The 26,591-nt window shown below is 46.9% G+C and overlaps 1 protein-coding gene and 3 long non-coding RNA genes across 4 annotated transcripts in view; 2 read left to right on the forward strand and 2 right to left on the reverse strand.

Moving 5' to 3' along the window:
* LOC106726421 overlaps positions 1 to 1,870 on the forward strand; it is a 2,137-nt gene extending 267 nt beyond the window's left edge. Inside the window, exons 2-3 of the long non-coding RNA XR_001362494.1 lie at positions 236 to 868; positions 1,670 to 1,870. This is a non-coding gene — a long non-coding RNA (uncharacterized LOC106726421). The remainder of the gene's footprint in view (positions 1 to 235; positions 869 to 1,669) is intronic.
* Positions 1,871 to 5,163: 3,293 nt separating this feature from the next.
* Positions 5,164 to 6,686, reverse strand: LOC106726422. The gene is made up of 2 exons (XR_001362495.1): positions 6,516 to 6,686; positions 5,164 to 5,359 (listed from the first exon to the last, which is right to left on the reverse strand). It is a non-coding gene; the product is annotated as an uncharacterized LOC106726422 (long non-coding RNA).
* A 1,701-nt stretch (positions 6,687 to 8,387) lies between these two features.
* Positions 8,388 to 23,569, forward strand: LOC106726423. Its single transcript, XR_001362496.1, has 2 exons — positions 8,388 to 8,727; positions 23,377 to 23,569. It is a non-coding gene; the product is annotated as an uncharacterized LOC106726423 (long non-coding RNA).
* Positions 10,062 to 26,423, reverse strand: ZNF652 (zinc finger protein 652). The gene is made up of 5 exons (XM_014541157.1): positions 25,264 to 26,423; positions 21,531 to 21,678; positions 21,062 to 21,177; positions 20,111 to 20,255; positions 10,062 to 19,002 (listed from the first exon to the last, which is right to left on the reverse strand). Exons 1-5 carry the CDS (start codon positions 26,158 to 26,160, stop codon positions 18,485 to 18,487), a joined length of 1,824 nt encoding a protein of 607 aa, XP_014396643.1. The 5' UTR covers positions 26,161 to 26,423; the 3' UTR covers positions 10,062 to 18,484.
* Between the last annotated feature and the right edge of the window lie 168 nt (positions 26,424 to 26,591).

Genomic DNA, 26,591 nt, shown 5'->3' on the forward strand with positions numbered 1-26,591 from the left:
GACTGGTTCAAGGTCAAGGTCCCACTGTCAGTTACAGCACAGCCCGGCCTGGAGCCCACGTTTCTGTCCGCCCAGCCCAATGCCCTTTGTCCACACTCCCATACCCCGCCTGCCTGGAATGAAATCACATCCACCCTGGGGCTAAGGACAGCCAGACTGTTTGCCAGCAGTGGTTTGGCTAGCGTAGGGAAATGCCAGAAAAATGGAAGGTTTCTAATAAAAGCTGTCTCCACAGGCCCGGAGTGTTATAAGGCGCTCACCCACCGGCTCCACAAACCACCTGCACAGCCTTCCCCAACATTGGCAGCCCGGCAGCTCCAGGGGGACAGGCCTCCCCCCAGCGCTCCAACCCCACCCCGTGGTGTTTTCCCTTCTGGCACCTGGAAGGGGCAGACATGTCCGGAGCCCGGTTTGACCTCTACAGCTGTGGGTTTTCCCTCCCTTCTCTACCTGGGTAGCGCTCGGGGCTGGGACAGCGGGATGGGTGGTGGATTTGATTTTCCTGCTATCTTATACCTCTAGGTGAGGTTCTTCCATGCTACCCACAGGCAGTTCTCAAACTGTGTCCCATGGTTATATTTAGACATCCCTTCATTCCCAGCCTTCATGGAGGGCTAATGTCGACGTTATCCAAACACACAATGACAGTGTTTGAAACCACACCAAGAAGGACCCTCTGCTTAAAAGTCCCACATCACACGTAGCTTTGCCTCGATGCCTGCCCTGCCCCCCAACAGTCCAGAGAGAACGCGGCCAGCTGAGGCTCCTGTGGTAGATTGCAGACCTCCGCCCGGCCCAGGCTTTCTTCGGTCAGGAGAACCCAGAGGCGGAACCGAGGCCAGCTGAGAAGATGGATCGCCGTCCACTTGTGTGTGCTGTAATCGGATTTATGAGTGAGGGAAAATAGGGGTGTTAGTCCTTGCCTCCTCAGCCACCCAAACCCCTCTAGATATGCTTTGCCTCCGTCCCCAGTCCCTGGGAGAACCACCCCATCTTCTCACCTGTTGGAGAAGCACCATCTCCAGGGACCACTAGGTTGGGACACGTGTGGTTTGAGGAGTTAGGGATCCTGGGACTGTCACGTCTCTGTGCCTCTCAGGCAGTAGGGCCCGATGCTGCAAGTGAGATTGAGGGTATATATATTTCATTGATTTTTTACAGAGAGGAAGGGAGAGGGATAGAGACTTAGAAACATCCATGAGAGAGAAACATCGATCAGCTGCCTCCTGCACACCCCCTACTGGGGATGTGCCCAAAACCAAGGTACATGCCCTTGACCGGAATCGAACCTGGGACCCTTCAGTCCACAGGCCGAGGCTCTATCCACTGAGCCAAACTGTCCAGGGCTATCACAGACTCTTAAGTAAGGAAGCCACCTTCAAGATCAGCCAGCCTGACCCTCTCACTTTGGTGTGATTCCATAATTACTTATTTGTATACTAGAGGCCTGGTGCACGAAAATTTGTGCACTGGGGTAGGGGTCCCTGCCCCCTCTCACAGTCTGGGAGCCCTCAGGGGATGTCCTACTGACGGCTTAGGCCTGCTGCTGCCATTGCCGGCCGCCTGCCCTCCTCGGCCCTTGCAGCCACTTTGGCTTTGTCCGGAAGGATGTTCAGAAGACGTCCGGTCTATCGGGTCTAACTAGCATATTATCCTTTTATTAGTATAGATGGAGTACCCGCCATGTGCTAGAGCTAGAAAGATGAAATGGTCAAAACCATTCTCTTCCCTCGAGGGCCAGAAATAGGATGAAGAGACAAGCTGGTCTGCCAATAATTAGAAACACTGTGATAAGAACTGTGACTGTAACAACAATGAGGTACCATCTCACAACTGTCAGACTGGATATCATCAACAAATCAACAAACGACAAGTGCTGGAGAGGATGTGGAGAAAAAGGAACCCTCCTGCACTGCTGGTGGGAATGCAGACTGGTGCAGCCACTATGGAAGACAGTATGGAATTTCCTCAAAAAGTTAAACATGGAACTCCCATTTGACCCTGTGATCCCACTTCTAGGAATATATCCCAAGAAACCAGAAACACCAATCAGAAAGGATATATGCACCCATATGTTCATAGCAGCACAATTCACCATAGCTAAGATCTGGAAACAGCCTAAGTGCCCATCAGTAGATGAATGGATTAGAAAACTGTGGTACATCTACACAATGGAATACTATGCTGCTGTAAAAAAGAAGGAACTCTTACAATTTGCAACGGCATGGATGGAGCTGGAGAGCATTATGCTAAGTGAAATAAGCCAGTCAATGAAGGAAAAATACCACATGATCTCACTCATTCATGGATAATAAAGACCATTACAAACTTTTGAACAATAATAGATACAGAGGCAGAGCTGCCTCAAACTGATTGTCAAACTGCAGTGGGAAGGCCAGAGAGGGTTGGGGGGCAGAAGGGAGGGGAGTAAGAGATCAACCGAAGGACTTGTATGCATCCATATAAGCATAACCAATGGAGGCGGGGAAGAAAAAAAAAGGACACATATGTAATCCCCTTTGTAATACTTTAAGCAATAAAAAAAAAATAAAGCCAGGTTGTGATGCCAAAAAACAAAACAAACAAACAAAAAAAACACCTGTGACCGTTCTGTACAGAGTGCAGGAGGGACCAGCCCTGTGGGGGGAAGCATCACATACACAGAGCAGGTGATGGCTGAGCTGAGTTGTGAAGAAAGGTGGGTGAGGATAGAGGCTGAATGAGGACTAAAACCCCCATTTCTAGGCTGGTGCTCTTTCCCTACAGGGTCACTGTTTCTATCACCTGGAGATGACTTACTGAGGAGGCTGGAGACCTGATTTCCCAGCTGCCTGCGGTGAGGCACCCGGAGCAGCATGTCCTGACTCAGCATCCATCGGCAAGACGGGATCTGCCTGGGCAGTAGAGGGAGGAACTGAGAGACAGCCCTCCAGGCAGACAGCAATGAAGATGCAAATCCTTCAACAGGGTCCAGTGGTTCCATTTGTCCTGGGCACAATGCCTGGTGCCCGGGATGCTCAGAGGAGGCAGATGTCTTCGCACAAGACAAACCCAACTCAGAATGACAACTTGCTGCATGAAGCGTGCAGTTAATTACGGAGTGACTATCCAGTAAAGATGAAGTTGGAAAAAAATAAGTGAAGTTGAAACCTATTGCTCTTTATTAATCTCTATATTGATAATCCCTCCTTTAAAATATGAATGAATCAGCATTTTTATACTCGTCTGGGTGACAGAAATAAGAGAAATACGAACATGCAGGCGAAAGGCTGAGAAAGGAGTGCTACAGGGAGGTCCTGGGATGGCTTGAGGGATGTAGCCTCAGTTCCGCCGTGACCTTGCCGGTGGCCTTCCGTGGTCCCCTCTCCTGGAGTCAGTTTCCTCACCTGTACAGTGAAGGCTGGGACACCAAGGCATGTGCCCGTCGAGTTTTAACGTGGAGACTTTTGACTCTTGAACCTAACACCTCCGACCATGACTGTATCCCTGCCGCAGGTGAGGTGGAAAACAGTATCTCCTGGTGATCATCTTGCACATCACTTGAGGGAAGGAACATAGCCAGGATGGAGGAGAAGCATATGCCCAGGGCTTAGGACTGGGTGAGCATGCGGGAGGATGGGCTCAGGGACCGGAGGGGGGTCGTATGGTGGTAAGAGGGCTGGTCTGGAGGAAAACAAGGGAGGCGGAAGGGGCTGTAGCTAGTTTTGCCAGTTACTGGTCAGGTGGCCTTGAGCGAGCCTGCTCTCCTGCTCTCCATTCCCCCAACCTGTGGTTTAATTTGGGGGGAGGGGGACAGCTCTCAGGATTCACTGGGGTGTCCCTGAGCTGGATGGAGGGTGCAGACACTCCACCATTGGTCTCCTAAGCTGAAGTCCCCAGCTGTCTCCTTCACCCCTTCCTAGGGTCGGGAAACTTGGATCATAAAGATGTGGAAAAAAACAAATCCTTTGAAAAGGGCCCTGTTCTTTCATTTGAGACAGTGGGTGTGAGTCTCAATAGGCCCAACCCAAACATGGCCTCATACCTAATTCTATTTATTCTCCTTGCGGTAGCAACCTGGGCAGAGAGATGTGGCTCCCCGAGGGCAAGGAAGGTAAATAAAAGAGTCTTAATTTGTAGCTAGCTCATGTTTGAAGTTCTAATTTTGTAGCTTTCCAGGGTGAGCCCTATTTTGTGGTCTAAGATGGTCTGGGGTATTATTTGCTAACCCAAGCCACCGTCGTCCACCTCAGCCTGCCTACATTCCTCTTCTTTAAAACTGCTGCTGCTCCCGGCCTGAGCTGGGCTGGCACCTTCCCACTGAGCGGGCTGGGTTTTAACCCACCGAGCTGGCTCAGTAATGACTATCCTCTCACCTGGGCCCAGCACGGGCCCAAATAAAAACCCAGCTGCGAAATCAATGCAGCAGTCAAGGCAGCGCCGCCGTGGCTTCCGACACTGGTTTTTGCCAAGTCACCACCAGAAAGCAAGAAAAGTCATCTCCGCATGCTGAGTACTGGCTGTTCTCATTTTCAGTTCAATATTCCTGACTCCAGGGAGGCATCCCTCATGGCTCCGACTGGCCCGTCTATCCATCCTCCGCCTCTGACCCCTTTCGGGGCTTGGTCTGGCCACCTCACACTTGAGGGACTGGTAGGGGACTGTGCTTCTGCAGCCAACCTACAAGGACCCCCAAACCCCACCCCCCACATTAACATTTGTCCATTTCCTCAAGGGGGAGACTTCTCAGCAAAAGTCTTCTTTGGATCAGTCTGTACCCGCCCACTCAGGCTGGCCACACTCTGTAGTTACCATTCCTGTCACCCATGGACAACATTACACAGTGTGATTTACCACCATCTGTGGTTATTAACACGTCAGTGGGCAGCACAGAATACCAACCTCAAGAGCTGTGGTCCTGAATAGCTTTCTTACGTCCTGGGATTGTCTTTAACGTCAATTCCAGGTTAATGAATGCCACACACACCGCAGGTGCCTAGGACAAGGCATGGCCTTAAGTCGGGTTCCCTGGAAACTGGTGATTTGGGAGTGGGAGACTTTACTGCCTGTTCCCACTCCTCTTTTTTGAAAATAAGCCCTCAGATAGTGATGCTGGCACAGGCCCTATGTCAGTCAGCACCCCCCCCCCCCCAGAGAAACAGATCAGTAGGTGATGTGTGTGAGTTTTATATATACTTTTTAATATACAGGTTAGTTTTAGATGTAGCTAGACATTCTTGAGTTATTACAAGGAACTACATCATTGTGGGGGGCTGGCTAGATGAGTCCAAAATCTATTAGGCAGGTGGCAGGCTGGAACTCTCAGGTAGGAGCTGCGGCTGTGGTCCACCGTGGAATTTCTTCTTTCTCTGTGCTGACCCTAAGGATTTTCAACGGATTAGATGAGGCCCACCCCAATCACCCAGGACAATCTCCTTAAAGTCAAAGGACTATCGGTCTTAAATATCATCACCGCAACAGCTATATCTGTGTTTGTCTGAATAGGGTATATTGCCTGGCCAAGCTGACACAGAACGAATCATCATAGGCCTTGCAGCAGGAAAAGCGAACCCATCCCCCAAACATGTGTTGATTCCAGTCAAGAGGAATTGTTGCCAGAGTGGAAGGGTCCTAAGGTAGTCAACTTTTCTTTAAATGGCTAGTTGTGGCCGGTATGGCTCAGTGGTTGAGAGTCGACCCATGAACCAAGAGGTCACCAGTTTGATTCCCGGTCAGGCCACAGGCCCAGGTTGTGGGCTTGACCCCTAGCAGGAGGCAGCCAATGTTTCTCTCTCATTGATGTTTCCCTCTCTCTCTCCCTCTCCTTTCCTCACTCTCTCAAATCAATTAAATATATAGATTTTAATATATTTTCATTAATTTCAGAGAGAGAGAAACATCAATGATGAGAGAGAATCATTGATTGGCTGCCTCCTGCACGCCCCCTACTGGGGATCGAGCCTGCATCCCAGATATGTACCCTGACCAGGAATCGAGCTGTGACCTCAAACACTGAGCCACACTGGCTGGGCCCACCTTGGTCTTTCTATCTCTGCACCAACCAGTCTGGATGTGGGCTGCCCCCGGGGAGGGCAGGAGGTGTGACTTTGGGGAGGGGGCTCTCTCCAGCTGAGAGCTGTTGGCACCAACACTCCGGAGCAGCTGGGAGAATGAGTGCCTCCACTCTGAAGGGGGAGAATCCGGGTGGCACACCACAGCAGCCACCCAATGACTGTTTTCTGCATCTCCTATGAGTGCCTATTTGTACTTTGTAGTACTTGTCTACTGCTGCAGGATAAATTACCCCCAAGCTTAGTAGCTTCAAATAACAAACATTTATGACCCCATAACTTCTGTTGGTCGTGAATCTGAGCTCAGCTTAGGCAGTGTCTCTGGCTCAGAGTCGCTCATGAGGTTGTCACAAGCTACTGGCTTGGACTACAGACACCTCAAGACTCTCCTGGCCGGAGAGCCCACTGCCAAGCTCATCCACGAGGCTGTTGGCCGGCCCCAGATCCACGTTCAAGTTCACTTACGTGGTTGTTGGCAGGCTTCCGTTCCCGGTCATGCTCGCCTTAGGCTGCCTAAGTGTTCTGGTGACCCGGCGGCTGGTTGATTGGAGAGTGAGAGACCAGGCCCAACTAATCTTGGAAGTGACATCACATCACTTCTGTCATATTCTATTCCTTGGAAGCAAGTCACGGTGTCCAGCCTAAAGAAAGCAGAGAGGATGCACAAGGGGGTGAATACCGGGAGGTGAAGGTCATGGGGCCGTCTTGGAGCTGCCTGTCCCAAACACTGACAGACACCGAGCTGAGCATTTCACCGGCATTGCTGTATTTAACTCTCACCATGACCTTCAGAGAGTTGCTATTAATACCCTCTTTTGCAGATGTAGAAACAGGCTCAGTGTGGTTAAATAACTTGCTCATAGCCTCACTAATTACTGTGTAGGAGAGAGAAGATTGAGCCCAGGTTTGTCTGTGAACAACCTGTGTGCTTCTAACTCCTTTATTGTACTGTCTCCCTCAACAACATCTTGGGAAGGCTCAAAGTGGTTGCAGAATATTGAAGCTAAACAGGGCTCTACCGTGCTTTAGGTGCAGGGACCGAGGGACCTGTCAGAGGCTCTAAAACCAGGCATTTCCCAGCTCAGGAAGTTCAGGAATAAAGCTACACACAGAAGAGCAAGCAGGCCAGAAGACTGGGTGGAGAGGAATTCTGAAAAGGTTGTGTTGTTGGTGAAATCATGAAATCCTCCTTCCTTTCCCGTTCATAGTTGCTAAGTCTGGATGGGAAATCTAGAAACAAATGATCTATAATTATGACTGAGGTGTAATCAAAAAGCTAAGCTTCTTGCATAAGGGACTGTGCAAAGGTATAAGCTCTTAGTAACGGTTAGACCGAAATTCGAGGGCTGTTCCAAGTTGTCTATTGCTGTGTAGCAAACCACCCATATCTTAGTGGCTTATAGCAATAATTTATTTTTAGTGGTTCTTTGGGTGGGCTGGGCAGTTACTCTGCATTTAGCTGGAGGGTCAGCTGAGCTGCAGGGTCTGAGATGCCCTCGCCCACATGTCTGGATCCTCGGTGGAACAGTTGGGACCCCTCCATGCGGCCCCTCATCATTCAGTGGCCGCCTGCCCTTCTCCACTTGGCAGTCACGTGCCAGGAGAATGAAGGCAGACACTGCAAGACATCTTGAGGCATAGGCTCCAGAACTTGACATTATTTTTTGAAACTATTTAAAAAAAATGTTTTTATTGATTTTGAGAGAGAGAGGAAAATTATTTTTTGAAACTATTTTTAAAAAATGTTTTTATTGATTTTGAGAGAGGAAGGGAGAGGGAGAGATAGAAACATCAATAATGAGAGAGAATCGTGGCTCGGCTGCCTCCCACACGCCCCCTACTGGGGATCAAGCCCCTCGGCTGCCTCCCACATGCCCCGTACTGGGGATCAAGCCCTCAACCTGGGCATGTGCCCTGACCAGGAATGGAACCAGAGACCTCTTGGTTAATGAGTCAATGCACAACCACTGAGCCACACCAGCTGGGTGGAACTTAAACATTATTTCTGGCCCTAACCGGTTTGGCTCAGTGGATAGAGCGCCGGCCTGCGGACTGAAGGGTCCCAGGTTCGATTCTGGTCAAGGGCATGTACCTTGGTTGCGGGCACATCCCCAGTAGGGGGTGTGCAGGAGGCAGCTGATCGACGTTTCTCTCTCATCGATGATTCTAACTATCCCTATCCCTTCCTCTCTGTAAAAAATCAATAAAATATATTTTTAAAAAATACACATTATTTCTGCCACCTTCTCTGGTCAGAGAAATCACAAGACCAGCCCAGATTCTAGGGAACTGAGAGTGGCCACACCTTTTATTGGGAACTTCATGGAGAAGGGTGGGTGTGGACACGCGGTGTGACTCATTGGGGATCGTTGTCATTATCATTTACCAGGGAGATTGTGAAAAGGGAGTTTATGCTTAAATTGCAAGAAAGCAGCTCTTGTTATGGCACCGGCGTGGGTCGCAGGCCCATGAGAAAGGGCTGCCCTGGGCCTGCGATTCGAAGCGTTGCCTCCGCAGGCCGGTCTGTGCGGGGCAGGGCGCTGCGGAGCTCGGACCCGTCAGCAACAGAACACAGGCGACGTCAGATGTTGGAAGACGCATGTCACATCACCCGACTGGACACAGAACTGCGTCCAGGCCGCTGTTGGAACACCACGCACCTCTGCCCTGCTTCAATGTAAGTATCAACGTGTAGCACAAAGGTACTTTCTTGAATTTTTAATTCACTTCCAGAAATAGGCTCCTATATCGGCCTATCGGAGGAACGCCTATCTGACTATACGGGTCAGGGTCCAAGTCTGAAAGCCGCTGACTGCGTACATGCTGGGGTGGGCGGAGTGCCCACTGGATAGCCATGAAGAAGAATGTGTTAACATCAGTATCCAGTCAGAGTTGCACGATAATAAGAGAAGGAGAATGGTAATTCTGCGACTGGGGCAGTTTCCTTCCGTTCTAAGAGGTTTGAAACAAAGGGAACCTTGAACAATATGATTTCCTTTGAATGGCTCAGCGCCCTCGTTGGAATCCTTAGACGGAACCAAACAGGGCGGGTCCCGAGCGGGAAAGACTTGGGACAGAAAGCAGTGGGTCTTCCAGCTGGCTCCAGGAACAGCCCTGATCTCACCACCTGACACTGGATCCCATCATTTTACTGTCAGTTTCTGCCACTGGAACATATGCTCCCTGAGAGCAGGACTCTCTCTGGCTCACTGCCGAGTCCCCTGGCTCCCTCCGTGCCCTGCACGTAGTAGGTGCTCAGTAAACATTTGTGGGACAAACGGGGAAGCGGAGGGACGGATGGAGAGGGGTAGGAAGAGGGACCTCATCCTAACAGCCATGTTTTATAGTCCCTGCTTTTCACGGGGTGTACTTGAAACGCTGTCTCCATCTGTGCTTGTTTTTCTTCAAACCGGTTCAGAACCCAATTATGATCTTTTTCCCCCCAAATACTGGTTTTTCTTTTCTTTCTTTTTTTTTAAAGGTTTTTATAAACATTGATTTTTAGAGAGTGAGGAAGGGAGAGGGAGAGAAACATTGATGTGGGAGTGTTACATGGATCGGCTGCCTCCTGCACGCCCCTTACTGGGGATGGAGCCTGCAACCCGGGCATGTGCCCTGACTGGGAATCAAATCGGCACCCAACCATCTGAGCCACACCAGCCAGGGCCCAAATGCTGTTTTCTAGGATATGTTCGGATCACTGCTCCGCTGGTCAGAGTAGTGTTACTGAAACCAATCAGCATGGAGCCAGACAGCACGGAGGGAAGAGAATTAATCACTCTAACTTTGGCTGGCAGCCTTGAGGACACATTATCTTTCAAAAGGAGGTCTGCAGGGTGTGTGGGCTGGGCAGCCTATTACCAGGACTAGAGACAACTGATAGTAGCAGATAAGGATTGTTCATTTTACCGAAAAACAAAAACAATTCATTGAGCAAGGAGACCTCAAAATGTTGTCAATGGAGGATGAGGAAGAATTAAGCAAAGAAAGACACACAAAGGATATGGCTACTTTTTTTTTTTTTTACTTTGAACATTAGCATTAGGTTGGTTACCGTACACATCCAAAGGCCCAGCATCTCGGAAATATGAAGTGGCACACCTTGTACCAGAGTCTCACAAGAATAAAATAGACAATGCTACATCAAGTGGTTAAAATACACAAAAAGTAGTTTTAACAGTCTATAAATTTTATATACTTAAAATCATGATTGAGTTGAAATAAAAAAGTGCATTTCAATTGCTAAAAAAAATAATATTGGTATAGTTAACACAAGGGGGGGGGAGGGGGATCAGTACATTGAGGGATCTGACAGGATGCTGGGAAAAGATGGCTCCGGGAAGCTAAGCTAGTCTGGAGACTCGGGAGGAGAGCTCTGTCCACCTCCCTGCGGCCCCCTGGGGCCCACCAGCTCTCCTCTCCCCTGTCTGTCCCATCTTCAGAGATCCCGTCCTACCTACCGTCACATCCCCAACCGAAACTCTTCTAAACTCCTTTGCAGCATGAGAAGTACCTGCCCTACACGAGTCAACTTGACCTTCAATTGCATCTTGGCAGAGGCAGGAGGGGGACACTGCCCCCTTCTGGACTTGACACAAGTACCCCGGCCACACGGCCTTCATCCTTACGACCTCGCAGGCAGAACAGGGACCGAGCAGCTTCTGTTTTGTCAAACTCCTTTGGACAAATGTTCAACATTCAACAACAAGCTTTGTAAACCCAACACTAAACAATTTCTGGCAAGCAAACTGGATTTTCTTTTCTCTAAGAAGTGAGGAAAAGTGCAAGTGATTTCAGTACTGTCGGGGAAAACACAAAACAAACAAACAAGTTACACCTGGCCACCTGTTTTCTAAACCGATCACAGCTTCAGTTTCATTTTTTTTGTCAAGTGTTGGAGTTACGAGTGGACACCTCTGTTGGCCGGGGGTGGGAGGTGGGGAGGGGAAGGGAAGGGGAAAGGAGGCAGCTATGCGTGAGGAAGGCCATGCCCGGGGCAGATGCCTCCTGGCCCTACAGGGAAAATGGTCAGGGTCTCGTGTTTCCCCTTCGCTGATTACCGACCTGCTTACAGTGCAGAGGCTGCTGCAAGGAGCACAAACAACACTCGTGGCCAGAGAGCTGATGAGGGTTCGGAGCCCTATGACAAGTGGCAGAGAGGGAACACACACTGAATTCTAACTGGAGGAGTGGCTGCTGCAGGGGACCTCCCTGGCCCTGGGGCTTGCTCCTGGCGTAACAGACACCCATTTGGAGCAGAACAGGTGAGAAGTACTTCCTCCTTCATACTCCAGAGTTACCTCCGCCGCTCTTGTCCTTCTCAGAGACGTGTTGGTCCTGCACTGGTGGTGGGATTTGGAAGAAGGGGGGTCGCCTTCCTGCTTTAGCCCAGAGCACTGTCTCGCTGGCTTTCGATCTTGGGCACCGTTATTTTAAAAGGCTAATTAAGATGCCTGGCCCGCAAGGAACTCTGACCCACACCTCAACCTTTGTTTGCATCATGAAGGCTGAGCAACTACCGGACGCAGTAATAAGGGACAATGTCTTAAAAACCAAGATCTATAAATAAGCATTGAGTCAAGAGGATGTTCCTAGGAGAGTTGAAAGCAGGCCCTTTCTTTAGAAGGCTTAGAATAAATAAGCTAAAGTACTTTGCTGCCCCCTTGTGGACAAAGCCGGTACTGCTGATGAAAGAATCGTATAGTTCATGTCAAGAAATAAACACACATTTGAAGGACTCCTCTGGCTTTCATTCATATATATATATATCCTTGGGGATGCAACTTTAGAAATAAACAGCAAAATTATGCCACATAGTTTTTGTTTTTTACTTTTGAAAAGCTAATGAGTTGAATAATTAAGCACGGATATTTCTGGGAAGGTTAGAGATTCTAAGAGTATTTCCCACCAACTTGCAAATGCAATTAAACAGAGCCTTTGCCCTCTGCAGGTCATGAGTGGGCATCTCTGTCCTTCTGATCACACGGTCCCCTTCACCTGTAAAAGACAGGTAGGGGGGAAGCTGGGTTCCTTCAGAGGAGCTGGATATTAAGAAACAACTTGATTTTTGGCACATCCGGTACAGACGTGGCTCTTTGATCAAAACCAACAATGCAAGTATCAGATTTCCTTCTGACTTGAAGCAAAACTCAGCTCCTGCCCCTTCCGGCCCCATCCCATTCCCCACATGTCCCCTCATCGTTTTTAAGGAACCTGCAACATCCCCCGTCTCACCAGAGGAAGCCCAACTTGTGTAAAAGGGACCTGGAACTGGGAAGCGGAGGGGACATGTCTCAGGGCCCAGGGCCCCGTGCTGCCCGCACCAGACGTTTCCCATCACGGACGACGGGAAACGAGCCAACACGGCCTCTGGGATGTGGCCCCTGCACGTGCGAACCCACCATGGCTCTCCGCTGGTCCTGCCTGTGACTCGGGAGGGAAAAGCCACACGTTTCAAAGTGGTTACTTCAGGTAGCCAGTTGTGACCGAAGAGAGGCCAACTTCTAGATCAGTAACGGGCTGTCAAGGCAAATTAAAGCGAAAAGAATTTGAAACAACAAGGTACCCTTGCTACCTATTTCTGTAGAAAGTGACCTCTTGCACTTTGTAAACTAGCCGTCCCCTTCCAAACAGCCAGTGAAGACTTCCAATATCTTACCTGAACTTACTCATTATCAAACACAAACCAATTCTCACCATTGTGCACCGTCCCACCAAAACATACTGTGGCCGGACAAAAAGGACTCAGTTCACTAGCAGCTGCCTTCGAGTCCCACTGCATGTGGCTATCGGTCTGGAAAACCTGAGCATGAGCATCATTAATTTGCAGGAAAGAGGCATGACACTTTACGTCAAAAGGAGAGATCTTAACTAAGGCCCAACCACTCAACTGACTAGCTTTCATCCACTTAAAAAAAACCAACTCACTCCCATTTCCTCATTTGAAGGAGTTTTCAGTTTTGGGGAGAACTGAAAGGGAGCAGGGCCCTGTGGGCAGCACAGACTCCAGTTCTGACGGAAAGATTGGCCAACTGCTCACATGTTTTATTCATAAGGTGCTCATATCACACGGAGAACACACTGCAACCCCCTTTTTATTACATCCTTCATATATTATCTATCAACCATATTTAAAAAATTAATTAGATGAGAACAAGTAGAAAAGAAAGTAACGGGAAGTTTTTGAGGAGGATGAGAGAGGCAGGGCAAAAGCCCATCAAGGACTTATGATAAACCCAGAGAGCACCTTTAAATGATGCGATTAAAATACAAGTATGGGTACAAGCTTGCAAAATATTTCTGGGAGAGAAAGGGCACGCAGGAATAGGGTATCGCAACAGCAGCATCAGGATCCCTTAGCAACAGGAGGCCGTCAGGGGGACCAGGACGAGGAAAAGATGTTCAAAAGAGATACTCAATGACCTTTCCTCTTAAAAGAACATCTGGTTTCTGGTGAAAGGAAAGAAAGAATGAGAGAGACAAGGATAAAATGTTTCATCATTAGAGATGTGGTATGTGAAGAAATAAGATATAAATAAAAGTTAAAAATGCAATCTAAACATGACATGGGGGAACAGAACAAATACGTTCAAAATTCTCGTCCACGGTGTTAGCTGTTTTGTAGAGCCAAACCAACTGGAATAGGGTGAATTTCAATACTCCTGGAGAATGAAATAATCAGAGGTAGGATTTAAACCAGGAAGAGAATGTTCCAGGATGCTGGCTGTTTGAAGGCACTCAGGAACAGTGCGAGGATCAGATAATGGAGGATCAGAGAGACGTGTATATTCACGTATCTGCCGCATGGAAAGAAAAATTCCAGAAATGTTGCGACAATACATGTATCACCGAGTAATACACAGAGTAACAAGGTAGAAATCCACTTTGTAAGTAGCTCCTTATAATAGTAGAGCGTCTACTTAGGGAATAAGAAAGAAAAGTTTGCTTTCTGAATAGGCAACTCTGCAAAGTAGTTTTGACTTAAATGAAGAATTTGATAAACGGTACATTATCTGGTTCTTTATTTAAATGTACTGAGCCTCAAGCTTCAAAGTTGGGACAACCAAGGAGTTTTTCTTCTGAATTTTGCAAAACCTATCCTCTGAGACAAAAAGATCTCATCATAAAGTCTATAAAAAGTCTAGAGTGTATAAAAGTAGAGAAGTAGGAAAGTGGGGATGTTGATGGCGACTCTTATGGCTTCCATAGAAGGTGTAGAGAGGATCCCTGGTTTGCTTTAACGAGGTAGTGCCCAGGGTTGGAAAGTCATCGGTACCTGTTACAAACGCTACCGTTGACAGAAGCAGGTTAGGTAGGCGCTGGTATTGCATAATAATGCCACTATCTCTAATGGCCAATGACCTCTCATTCCTGAAAAAATGACCTTTTGGGAAATTTCTTATCTTGGTTTAGGCAAAGGAAAATGAAAACCCAATATTTACTTGCTCTCAGTAAATTTTATAGTCTGAAGGGTTTTACAGTCTGAAGAGTTCCAAGTGAGTTTATTTTTGTAATGGTACATAGCTGATAAAATTCTTCAATGTAATCTAACCCCCTTTTCATTAAATACTTCCCACACAGTCTAGAACAGCATCGAAATGTTCATCATGTGGACCAACAATGTAATCAAAGCTGTCTCTTCTATACAGTAGCTCAAACAGAAAGGTTTCTCTAACTTTAGTTTTCTTTCTTTTTTCTTACAATAAAACACCACCACCATCTGTGTTTCACTAACGGAAATCGGCAAGATGGGGTAAATATATATACATCTGCAATGGATTTCTATTTCTGCTTGATCTCAAAATTTAAAACTTCCAGTGAAATAAAAATTAAACTAACCACATATATCCACTCATGAACATAAAAACTGAAAAATGTTCAAGAAGTAGAACATTCAAAGTTCACAAGCATCTCTTCAGAATATTTTGCCTCCAGTTAGTACACTAAGGACAATCAGATTATAAGGAACGTCAGTCATTAATAGAGAACAGTGCATGTAAGTGGTAGACTGGAAAAGCATATGTAACCATAAAGTTTTATGTGGTGACCCCCCTGCTTGCTAAAAATAAGAATCAAATCAGAAATGAAGCCACATACCTTTCAACTGTTCATCTTATATCCTCCAAATTAAAAAATGTAACTTGGAATGAGCAGACCTGACTTAATATGAGAAAGCAGCAAGCAGCCCTTCAATAGGCTAAGGAAGAGTTTATATTTGAATGATAAATCTAAGAGAAAAAAATGGAAAAAAAGCAGTATCAACTCAAGAAAGTCCTTGGGACTTTTCCTCAAGTAAGTCTTGACCCTAGCAATGGTACAAGGCTTTAAAGACAATAAAGTTAAGTACTGAAAAACAGCCTCCATTTGGTATCTGTGTAATGCTGAGATGTGGCCACTGTTACCTTTAAAAAACGGGTTTAAGTCCAGATAATGGCTGAGAACTCAAACTCCTCCACAGTTCCCTTTTCCATAAACAGAGAGCAAGTAGGAATACGTTTTTTAAAAATCACGGTGCTGTACTGTATGTGGGAGAGAACACACCACGTACTGCAACTTGTATCTTCATAAAGGACCCAATCAAGTTTTCAACCCTGAGTCTGAGTCTCAAGCATGTTAAACCTGATGTGCACATGTTTAAGGCTTAATCCTGCAGTTCTCATATTCAGAAGCATTCAAGTCGTGACTATTCTTAATGCATTTCATTACTCCTATGTAATATGCCACTGATGAAGAGTCGTTATGTTTTGGGCAATTTTCCTGAAGACCACAAATCCTGCCGGGAAAGGAATACTTACACAGTGGGGGGAAATTGGAAGTTTTCAGATTGTTCCACAATACATCTCACCAAGAACTGTATTGTGTGACGTGCTGATTTAAAAAAAATCTGCTTCTGTTAAGGGTGGGGGTGATTATTTGCTTAATACCGGCTTTCCTGTGTAGCAGATACTTTCTTATGGCTATATTCACTCGAATAAAGAAATCACAGATGACTACCTGAATTTTCCAGTGTATACTCGTAGTACACCTCATAAAACGGTTGCTTCAATGGTCTCAAGTATAGAATTCAGAATTGCTGCCCTTTACTGTATGTTTATTTAGAATACAATAAGGTATAGCCAATGAACTAAGCTGCAATTTACATCTCTAGTAAAAAGTGATTTGAATATCATAGGCTTGGCCATGAGATAATGATGTCTACATAAAGGTGCAGACCCAAAGCTTGCCATGGAATTCCCAGGAGACTGTGGGAGCGACATCAGGTGGCCACCAAAGATGGAACAAACAGGGAATTAACTGTCCTTTTTCGGTTGGGTACCTGGGTGTTCAAAGGATGTATACAAATATTTAAAGTAGCAAAAGTAGCATTCTTTAGAAATTAGATCCAAAACCAGGAAGAAAAGTGTGTTTTGAGATACTTTTCTGCCTCGTTCCAAAATTTGTCTATGCTCATTATAGAAGACAAAGGCAACAATCACAATGGGGGGAAAAATGGACATATTAAACCAAAAAGCGAATAGAGAATGCAGTATTTTTAAAATAGGACTTAACCTCAATGGACAAAGTTCAACTTTCCCCCCATCAGAGCTAATCAGCCAGAAAGGTGCTTACAGTATGTCTGCTGATTTACTACTAAAAATAAATAAAAGCCGGGGTTCTGACTCAGGCAATGACTTACCAGCCGGAGGAAAGAAAAACGAAGACATTTCAGGATTAACAAAATCAAGAGTGCTCCCTTCGGCAGCACCTGGGCTGCGAGGACCGGTCCGAGAGGATTCGCTGCCTCTGCACAGGGACGACACGCAAACTCATGAAGCGTCTATATATTTTTAAATAAACAAATTTTCAAAAACCAAAAAGAGGAGAGAGAAAGTAAGGAGACTCCTAGCTTTGGAACTCAATTCTCTGAGATGAAAAAGGACAAAAGTTTTAGTTGTACTGAATCTGGATGAATTTGATCCATAAGTACATTGACGGTTAGCCCTTCTGTGCAGCCTTGCCTACAATAAGCTGCTGGTTGGTTGTGCTTTCAAAGTTCTCCAAACTGAAAAAGGAACCTGCCGCAAGGTCTCAGAGAGGCCGTCCTCCGCATCACCCACGCGCGCTGCGGCCCCAGGCCTGCAGAGCACAGGCCGCGGGCCGCAGTTCACGGTGGGAACGGGCTCCCGGCCGTGGATCTGTGCAGTGACACAGACACGGCAAACTCCAGCTCTGTGCTCCCACCCACACTGCTCAGCCCTCTCACCGCCATGCTTGTGATCTTGGTGTGCTGTTCTACCTTTTCCTGACGATTCCAGAAAAATAAAGCGACCTCAAAATGAGAAGTGGACTACGAGACTTCACGTCACGGTTCCAAGGGAAGTGAGAAACAGACGTGACTGGGATGAGACCATCCCCACTACTTCCTCCTCTGGACAGTGAGCAGCTTTCCTCGGATTTTCGAAACAGGCCACTTTCGGCGACTTCCCTGGAAAAGGCCCCACACTCTGCAAACCGTCCATTTAATGCACGAACTGAACCAAACGAAGCCTGGAGGACAGGAGCACGTCAGTGAGCCCAAAGACACTGAGTGTTAAGCAGAGATTAAAAACTACGCAGGACTGATGCCAAGTTCTGAAAGCAAAACCTCACTTCTGCAGTGGCATGGTCTGGAGACCCTCTCACACATCTAGCCTCTGAAGCACCTTTGAGTTGTACGGATGTAAGAATAGTAACTTTGAACTATAGAAGTTATATGCATCTTTAAGAATCACATTTTGATGATTATAAATTTTTTTTTTCTATTTTACACCATAGGTCCAGCGACACTGAAAAAATTACACCGCTTATTGAAATACATTTCATTTTAGAAACAGACTACTAAAGAAGTCTATACAAAAACTCTAAAATAATTTCTGTAGTAAAATAAAGAGTGTGTTAGGAGAGCTACACAAAGAAGAAAATTTCCATCTTTCTCTATAATGCTTGATATACTGTGAAAACGTGGCTAGCTCAACTGGGTAGCCAGCACCAAAAGCTGAAAAGAATTCATTACGATACACAGTGATACAATTAATGCTCTGGATTAACCTCACAGTCTTCCCGATTAGTACAAAGGAAACCAGGCCTGTCCCCTCTTGGAGGAGACGTCCGGGATAGAAAAGCAAGCATACCTCATCAGCTGATATGAAATTATAAAATTCCACAGTCTGAGTGTTTGAAATTTATAAAAGTCACCAGAAAATGCAAGCACAGTGGGCTTTAGTTTGGTGGTTCCCCTGGTTTGGATGACGGGTCCCTCCATGACTCCAGGTGTTCTTGTTCGTCCCCTCGATGTGTTGATTCACCAAGACAGTGACGAGCTCCTGGCGGGGGCTGAGCAGACAGGGCGGCAATGCTCCCCAGCTCGCCAGCTGCCTGTGGGCACGCAGCGTGGAGAACCCCTTAGGAGACGGATGTTAATGATGCTGTGCCGCGCTGTTCTTCTCGGCCAGGTGCCGCAGGAAGCTGTCCTCGCCCTGGCCCTGGCCGCGGTGATTTAAAGGCTCGCTCTTGAAGAGAGCTGGAGGGGGGGGGAGGTGAGGGACGGGGGGGAGGGGAAGGTGGTGTGGGGGGTGCGGGTGGGGGTGGATGTGCAGGTGTGAGAACGGGTGGGGGATGGGCCGCGGGGGGAGAGCGTTGACAGGGTTCATGTTGATGGGAGGGGCTGGGGTTGTGGGTGTGTTCACCACGGAAGGAACGGGGGCGGCGGGGGAAGTCGTCAGTGGGATCTGGACAGCAGGCGGCACGTTCACCGGGCTGGTCACCCGAAAGCACTTCTCCTTGTGGGCCTTCAGCATGTTGGAGAAGCGGAACCGCTGGCCGCACACATCGCACGGATAGGGCTTCTCGCCTGTGTGAGTTCTGCGGTGCCTCTTCATGTTGGGGCGGCTGGTGAAGCTTTTGCCACAGATTTCACAGATAAAGGGTTTCTCTCCTGAGATGAACAGAGACACACAAAAATGATTGGCTACTCGGCGTAATTATGTGCTCGTCATTCCTTAGATTAAGAAAGGAGATTACCACTCCTCTCCCTTATGGCATATTATATTCTAATAGCAAAACAAGAGTCTCCCAAAGTGGGGACTTTAGAACAGATACGAGTAAAACGAACAGACAACCTACATCTGGGCTTGGTTTACAGATAAGGCACCTACAGTAGCGATCGTTCGCGGCCTACGGGGAGAACTGCTCACACAATGCCCTGGGCCCCAGGAACCCACACCACAGACCAATCTCGGCCTCCAATCCAGGCAAGCTGGTCTGCAGGCAGGACCCGGCATTCCAGCCACAAGTGGGACTCCGCTGAAAATGCCCCGTGGAGCGAGTCCCTTGGTGGCCACTCATGCATCACCCGCAGCCTGGGGCTTCCCCTTTGGACTGGACGGGGAAAGGGGCTGGACACAGCCTTCCGTGTGAATTTCACGCTGCGGTGTTTCTGCACGGGAGCTACTGGCGCTTCTGCAGACGGAGTCACGGGGACTCCGGACGCCTGAAGGGCACGCAGCATTCCTGGTGCCAACTTACTAAATGCCCCCGAGATTTTTATAACAAAAAATGTCCCCACGCCATTTCCGAATGTCCATGGGTATGTGGAGAGCTGAGAGGGTGGATGTCTTCCTGAAAAGCAGTGTTTTGGTAAAGCAAACCCAATCAAACTTGAAGAGTACTGAGGGTATTCTATTTAAAGCAGTCAGTGTCTTCCAGCTTTTAAAGGTCCAGAACCCTTTCCTTAGAAAAAATACACACAAGAAATTATGGAAGATGGCGGCATAGGTAAACACCGGAGACTGAGGAGACCCCATGCCCTGAGTAAAGAATCCATTTTCTTGAAGGAACCTGAAGTTAAAAGGCACTAACAAGTAATCCTTTTTAAAACAGAGTTATGAAAGCCTAATCATTCAGTATTATAAATCTGAATTTTCATTTAAAGTGAAATTTCCACTTGGCATGAAAATTGGTGGTTTACGTTTTGAAATAAACAGACTCACAGGTGATCATCAAGTACTTGAGACCGAGCTGTACCTCCCCCAAGGGGCCCTTACCAGTGTGTGTCTTCATGTGCTCGTCGAAGTACTGCTTCATGTTGAAGTCCTTGCCACACCACTGGCACATGAACTGCTTGTGCCCGATGTGGATGCTCATGTGGGAGCGCAGCTGGTACTTGTACTGAAACCTCTCGTCACAGTTCTGCAGGGGACACGGGGAGACTTCTGGATGCCGAGCACAACGGCTTTCCTGGCCTGAGCCCACCCTCTACACTCTGAGAGGCTTACTTTTCCTACTCAACACAGAACCTGCTTTTGTCAGCTATTTGGCTCTGCTATAATTCTGCAGCTGAGTTATTCATAAAAGGGGAATTTCTCATATAATGATTACTGACTTACTAAAAGAAAAATAACTCATGTGTCAGTTCAAAATTTAACAATGTGTTAAAAAAAGACATTTCTCGTCCTGGCCAGTGTGGCGGAGGGTTAGAGCATCCGCAGTGCACCAAAGGGTCTTGTGTTTGATTCCGGATCAAGGGCACGTACCTCAGTTGCAGGTTTGATCCCCAGCCTTGACTGGGGCGTGTGTGGGAGGCAACCAATCCATGTCTCTCTCGCTCTCACACTGATGGTTCTCTCTCTCTCTTGCTCCCCCTCTGCCCCTCCCTTCCACTCTCTCTAAAAAGCAATGGAAAAAATATCTTGGGTAAGGATTAACAAAAACAAAAAACACAAAAAAAGGACATTTCTCTACTGAGCAGTGAGATAACATGATGCTCAGAGCACGTGTCTGCAGGCTGTGGCCTCGCAGCCTGGGAACCCGCCTCACAGCTGCCCCACACGGACGAACGCTACTCCAGCCCCGACGATGCTCAGAGCACGTGTCTGCAGGATCTGTGGCCTCGCAGCCTGACGCCCCGCACCGCGGAACCCGCCTCGCAGCTGCCCCACACGGACGAACGCTACTCCAGCCCCGAGGCCTGCGCCTGGCGGTGGCACCTTCCTTACCTCACATCTGAAGGGCTTCTCTCCAGAATGCTGCAAGGAGTGCACCTTGAGTGACATGCTGCGTTTGAACGATTTCCCACAGGTTTCACATGTAAAAGGCATGTCTTTTGTGTGCGCTGCAACACAGAAGGCACTTTACTCAAAATAAGTTCACCCAAAAGCTCCAACTGAAAAAGGTAGGTGTCCTACTGTAAGGCCATCACACCATCTTAATTTCCCACAGGCTAACATGGGAGGCTTTAATAGCAATGCTCTGAAGAGGAAATAAATAGCAACGGTGAAAAGCAACCTGGGTGTGAAGCCTGGACCGTTCAATTTGGTGATGCTTCCTGACGACATGTTGCATTTAATTTCAACCGAAGTGACTAAAGTGAGGCAGTGCCTCGTATCCTGCCCCGTACAGAGCATGAAACACACCAAAGCACAAGGGAAAACTGTAGGTGAGAGAAGAGAAGCCGACAGAACTTACCGACCATGTGCTTCCTCACGTGAGCCATGGTGTAGAATTTCTTCTCACAGATCTCACAGGAGAATTTCTTTTCTGCATATCCATGGACGATCTTGATATGTTCATGAAGGGACCAGAGCTTCTTGAATGACTTGTTACAGGAAACACACTGGGCAGGACAAGCAGAAAGAATCTTAGTTACAGGGGCTGCGGAAAGCCAGACCGGCCTGCTGGCAGGTGACACGGTGCGCCAGGGCCCCGCGCAAGGCCAGGACCCGAACACGTGCCGTTCAGCCATGCAGTCCAGGTCCGACACCAATATCTGTGTGTCCTAGTTTCCAAGATGCACCTTTTAGACACACTTTGGGAGTATGAAAACAGCGGCAAAAAATAAGACGGGAAGAAATGGGAAGTCCCACTAATATCAAAGAAGTGACTGCTTTTATCAAGTTTGTGTTGTACCTATAAAAAGAACCTGCCAGCTTTTAAAAAATATATGCGTTACCAAAAGCGGCTGCCTCCTACACATGGGTCACATAGGTGTTTACCAGAAAATACAAACTAATTTCAAATTAACATAAATAAAAGAAGAAAAAACAAGATACATATTAATGGTTATAGATCTGCAGAAGTATATCAATATTTTTGTACCTTAGAGAATGTATTTGGAACCTTCGTTAACACAAATTACTGAGATTTTATTATATTTTTCCAAATGTAATTTGCTGTATTAACATTTCCCTCCGGCAGAATTTAACATAAGCTCTAACCGGTTAGTATCTTTCTCCCTTTTCCCTTATAGCCCAGCTCCAGATGCCTCATGCAAGTCCCTACGGCAGCGATTTTCAGGGGGTGTGTCACAGAGTTTTTAAAACGTGCAATTCCTGACTATTCAGTTAGGGGCACTGACCCCTTAGACCAGTGGTTCTCAACCTTTTGGCCCATTAAATACAGTTCCTCATGTTGTGACCCAACCATAACATTATTTTCGTTGCTACTTCATAACTGTAATGTTGCTACTGTTATGAATCATAATGTAAATATCTGATATGCAGGATGGTCTTAGGCGACTCCTGTGAAAGGATCGTTTGACCGCCAAAGGGGTCGCCACCCACAGGTTGAGAACCGCTGCCTTAGATTGTCAAATAAAATATTACAACAGCCAACACGATAGCCATCCAGTGTGAATGAACAAAAATTATGCCTATATTTTTGTCAGATAGGCAGGAAATGTATTTCTTGATGTGCCGCAGAATTTTAGTAATTTAGTTTATGTGCCACAAGATGAAAAAGGTTGAACATTGCTGACCTATAGAATGCAACACTGCTTAGCTCCTTGTGTTATGAATCATTAATGGTCTAGACCAGCGGTTCTCAACTTGTGGGTCGCAACACCTTTGGGGGTCGAACGACCCTTTCACAGGGGTCGCCTAAGACCATTGGAAAACACATATATAATTACATATTGTTTTTGTGATTAATCACTATGCTTTAATTATGTTCAATTTGTCACAATGAAATTGGGGGTCACCACAACATGAGGAACTGTATTAAAGGGTTGCGGCATTAGGAAGGTTGAAAACCACTGGTCTAGACGATCAGGCATAAAGTGTATGAAAATAAAGTGCTTTTGGTTAAATCAAAACAATACTAGAAAGTTCTAGGTAACAATCAGACTCTGAGATACTTAAGGAAACACGATAGAATTCACTGTAAATAAAGATCTCTTAACATCACTGTCACTTCAGGAAACAAAGACTCTGAGAGGGTTAAAAAGATAAGCCGCTGACGAATACGCTTGAGAAAAGGACAGACAACTCCTGTAAACCATTCTGTGGGACAGGTTTTAATTTCTACTTGTTACTAGGTTGTCATGATCACCAGGATCCATACTGAGGAACAAAGCCGTGTTCCTGAGGAATGTAGAGAGTTCATTCAGCAGCACCCCAGAACCTACACGCATGCTTACACGCATGATGGTGAGAAACAGTGAGGAAAGTCACAGAAGAAGATTCATCAAATGCTTCCTTTTCTGTAACTTAATAAAGTAAATTTAAGTTTAAAAAAAACCGTATAAAGGTCTTCAAGTTCAAGATACACCTTTTCAGCAACGAACGCACCGACCTAGCGAGACCCCTAGGGTGCAGCACCACTTCACTCCCTGTGGCCTGAACCCTGGCAACCAATTCATCACCAAGCCATGACTCCGTTTTCTCTTATTTACCCAGCATTTGGGAGATCAAATCACAACTGATGAATCAAAAAGCAGTGAAATTTTAGCAAATATAATTTATGTATATATATATACATGTATATATTTAAAAAAAATTGATTTCAGAGAGAGAGAGGGAGAGGGATAGAAACATCGATGAGAGAGAATCATTGATTGGCTGCCTCCTACATGCCCCCCACTGGGGATACTGCCACCAACCCCAGCAAGTGCCCTGACCAGGAATCAAACCCTGACCTCCTGGTTCATGGGTCGACACTCAACCACTGAGCCACACTGGCCGGGCTATACTTGATATATTTAAAACTCTCTTTAAAGTAAAGCAATGATCTCAGTTGTTAATTAAAAGCAAGAGGAGCCGTAGCCGGTTTGGCTCAGTGGATAGAGCTTCGGCCTGCGGACTGAAGGGTCCCAGGTTCGATTCCGGCCAAGGGCATGTACCTTGGTTGCGGGCACATCCCCAGTTGGGGGGTGTGCAGAAGGCAGCTGATTGATGTTTCTCTCTCGTCGATGTTTCTAACTCTCTGTCCCTCTCCCTTCCTCTTTGTGAAAAATCAATAAAATATATATTACAAAAAAAAAAAAAAGCAAGAGGAAATGTGAAAAATAAGGAGCACTCCAGGAAACAAACCAAAACAAAACAACTGCATCTTTTAAAAGAAATTTAGCATAAATATGGTACAAAATATGTCTATTTTACATATTTTATGTAGGCATTAATAGACTTACCTTCATAAGTATTCATTGATATGCATTCGCATGTGTTAACCAATATAGCTCAGCACAGTAATATTATTCACTTGACAAAACATAATTAGCACACCTTTTACCCTATCACAACACAGTCCTCTCAAGGCACCAGCCTGGTTTGAGTACCATGTTTTGTTACCTTAACCATATGGTACAGTAGCATTACATAGCCCTACTGCTAGGCGGGCAACATTTGCAACCAGCTCAGCCTCTGTTTAAAGCTTGCATATTCCCATGGGCTCAGCCTCTTGACAAATTTAGTGTTGTCATCTCTCCACTGGTGAAAGCAAACTCACTCCTGGAGATCTTCCATTTCCACGGGTCTGAGTCATTATGGTTTTTGTCCCCATCGGCTGCACCTGCACTAGAACCTGGCATCCTTTCCAGCCTAGAAAGGGACCGCTCTCTATTCCCGAACTTTGCCCAGTATTTCCCACCTCGACAGAGAAGATGCCAGAATGAATGATAACAACTCTGAATCTCAGTGCAAAGTCGGCGTTGACTTCACCTACGGGGCAATCACCTACAACAGATCCCCCTTCCAAGTACCTGGGTTCCCACTAGTCCAGCGTCAGTTAAATTTAATGCTTTTGAAATAAAACGTTAAGCCTGGGTTTGGCAAAGACCAGAGCAGGAGCTGTTAAAGAGCTAAACTGGCGAAATCTGTCCCTTCGGCCTCTAGCGTACTTATTCTCTCGGGCAGATACCAGGCGAGTCTGAACAGCCAGGCTCTATGCTGCGAAGCGTGCCCTCTCGGTGATGAGACAGACCTACCTGGATATTTTTCTCACAGTCTGTTTGCTGGTGAAGGGACAGCTCACTTTCCAGGACAAACTTCTTGCCACACTTATCACAAATCTGCATGCGCCTGTGAGTGACGTTCATGTGCTTCTCCAGGTACCAGCGCGTATTAAACACCCTGGGGCACTTCTCACAGGTCAGAGTCTCTTTCTCTTCACACTTAGCTTTCTGGACTGATGCTTTGGGCTCCTTGGCGGCCCGCTTCTTACGCTTAGGCGGCTCTACACTCTTCCTACGACCTCGTGTAGTTCTGGGCGTAGGGGAAGTGGTCGCTGCGGCCACAGAGGCAGCTCTCCTCGTCCTCCTTTGTGCAACGCCGACTTTCTCCGCGGCCTTCTCCTTTTTCTTCTGCCTCGCGTTCTCCCCATAGTCACTGCTGTTGTCCGTGGCCTCCTCCTCACTCTCGTCGTCGTCCTCCTCGCTGCTCGTCTTAACAACAGGAGTCTCTTTGGACTGAGAAGAGACACCCTTTTCCCCTTTAGACACATTTAACGTTTGATTATTAAGGTTTACCTCCACGATGATCTGCTCCCTTTTGTAAGAGACCTCCTCCTCCTCCTCCATGTCATCAGAATTCTCCCGGTCTTCTTTAACAGCATGCACGTCCGAGCCGGCTCTTGTCTCCCTGAAATACGGCTGTTCCTCTGTCTCGTGGAGATGCGGTTTGCTCACCTTGGTGTCCACTAACACGGAATAAGGACTTCCCGACTCCCTTTTGTACACTTTGGTGGACAGGTCAAGTTCTTGGTTGGCACCATGATAAAAGGTAGACGGCACCGGAGCACGGCGGCTGTCCTCTTGTGCCATCCCTGCTACATGCGCAGCACAGTTTTCAACCAGCTCCTGACAGGAGCCGGCTGTGTGGCTCATTGGTAAGTGGCCCGATTTATGAAACAGTTCAGACTATAAAGAAATAGCTTTAAAACAGCGTAATTATCAAGACTCAAATCTTTTTCCATCCACAAAGAATCACTCAAATGAAAAAAAAAAAAAAAAGGTATTCCTGGAACCCGTGAGCAATTCTTCCAGTGATGCAGCACCAAAGCGCGAGTCAAAGGTCTGGTGTTATGGCAAGAGCAGAGCTAGTGATTTTTCTTTTGAAGATCAGCTGCAAGTGACTTGGAGCATCTTATCTACAAAGAAAAGCAAAGAAGAAAAAAGTCAGATACCACTATTTCCTTTGTATAACATGCACTTACACCATACAGCAAACAGCCTAAAACGATCAAACTCTCTCTATATACAATTCTTTCTTCTGCTTTTAAATGGTTCAGTGTGGGCCATTATTTTACTGGGTTACA

This window comes from Myotis brandtii, unplaced genomic scaffold (genome assembly GCF_000412655.1).
Source record: "Myotis brandtii unplaced genomic scaffold, ASM41265v1 scaffold265, whole genome shotgun sequence".
Classification (NCBI taxonomy): Eukaryota; Metazoa; Chordata; class Mammalia; order Chiroptera; family Vespertilionidae; genus Myotis; species Myotis brandtii.

Excerpts from the sequence above, each read along its gene's own strand:
- ZNF652 (XM_014541157.1), bottom strand. The coding sequence starts at position 26,160 with ATGAGCCACACAGCCGGCTCCTGTCAGGAGCTGGTTGAAAACTGTGCT. Across the intron at positions 21,679-25,263 it reads ACTGTGAGAAAAATATCCAG|TGTGTTTCCTGTAACAAGTC; the intron begins GTAGGTCTGTCT and ends TGTCCTGCCCAG. Across the intron at positions 21,178-21,530 it reads CGTGAGGAAGCACATGGTCG|CGCACACAAAAGACATGCCT; the intron begins GTAAGTTCTGTC and ends TCTGTGTTGCAG.